The 1,354-nt window shown below is 41.6% G+C and overlaps 1 protein-coding gene across 1 annotated transcript in view; it reads right to left on the bottom strand.

Annotated features, from left to right (window-relative positions):
• Positions 1–1,354, bottom strand: part of LOC119581935 (metabotropic glutamate receptor 8-like) — a gene marked incomplete at its 5' end in the record, with an annotated part of 173,067 nt that overhangs the window by 401 nt on the left and 171,312 nt on the right. The window contains 1 exon segment of the mRNA XM_037930107.1: positions 1–265. Within this exon segment, the coding sequence (XP_037786035.1) occupies positions 80–265 (186 nt within the window).

Below are 1,354 nucleotides of genomic sequence, written 5' to 3'. Positions count from 1 at the left end.
AGACGAATCGAGGTCTTCGGGCGGTCGCCGACCCCACCGCGAAGTGCGTCTCCAGTTAGAGCAGCACCTCGCGCCGTCCCTAGGTTATGGATGTCTCGTCCACGCTCGGGGTGGTGACCGTGAGCGAGTCCCCGTTCACCTGCTGGCTCACCGTAGACGGGGGCGGCGCAGCCAGCAGCGAGTGGTTGGTGGAGAGCACCGACTGCGCCGTCTGGGACCGCGAGGTGAAGCGCATGCTCTGACCGTAGCTTTTGCTCTGTGAACCCTGAAACAACAGACTGAAAGGTTTAACGAGTCTTTATAAGACTTCTGTGGAATGTCAATGAGGTCTTTGCTAAACATGGTCTGAATGGCTTACGGATCTCCTAGCCTGACACAAAACCTCAAGAGTGGAGGCAGGAGTCCGACCTCCCAGAACAAAACAAAAATCTTTCTTATCCCACTCAGTTCCCTTTCCTCTCGGCAACACTAGCCATGCAGAGGAAGCTGAAGGAAGCTCAGGTAAGCTCATTGTCTCTAAAGAATTAGCATCTGTCGCCGTCCTGTGCATTAAGGTTCAGTTTACAATACCCTGAACATAACACTAAGACCAGAGACGACAGCGTGAGAGCCGCAGATGGACCAAAGTGGTAAACGGTGACTGTTATGAACGATATCTTAAACAGGAGGCGTTATCAGATGCGATAATCAGACCATAACATAGAAAGGTTTAATTGGCTCAGGCGTAATAGTCATATCAGAAGCCTTAATTAGTTGTGTAATGGGTAATTATGTCCTAATGGAAATGCTATTAGATGGCTTATAGAAAGCAGATTTAAAGATTGAATCAAAGATTTATCATAGTGGTGAAATGCAGGAACAGTTAGAATGTAGAGTAAAGATTGATTGTAATGGTTATTGTTACAAACTACAATGCTAATACTAATAAGGACAGCCTATTCTTTTAATACTGTCATGAAATATAATACATATATTGGTAAGTAGCAGTTTTTGTGCAATAAAAACAAACAAACAAATAAAAGGCAAAGACATGTATAGTGTTAGATCATTAGGTTAGATCACAAAAGTTCAGATGAGCACAAAGACCTTTCTTAGCATGATCTCCAAAAACTGGACATCAGTAGATACAACCAGATTATCATAATATCATATTACAGTAAAAGTAGTGAGCAACATTTCAACTTTTGTGTTATGTATCATGACTGCCGAATTAAAAATATTTACTGAAAATAATTCTGATAATGAGAGAGTAAACATGGTATTAATGATAATGATAATTCTTGTAACAAGTATTTAATTTCGTTCTGTTGTTATATGTAAATCATAAATCATCATTTGAACGCCATGCAATCGG

Source organism: Penaeus monodon, chromosome 15, assembly GCF_015228065.2.
Source record: "Penaeus monodon isolate SGIC_2016 chromosome 15, NSTDA_Pmon_1, whole genome shotgun sequence".
NCBI lineage: Eukaryota > Metazoa > Arthropoda > Malacostraca > Decapoda > Penaeidae > Penaeus > Penaeus monodon.
This window is presented reverse-complemented; position numbering and strand designations above follow the sequence as displayed.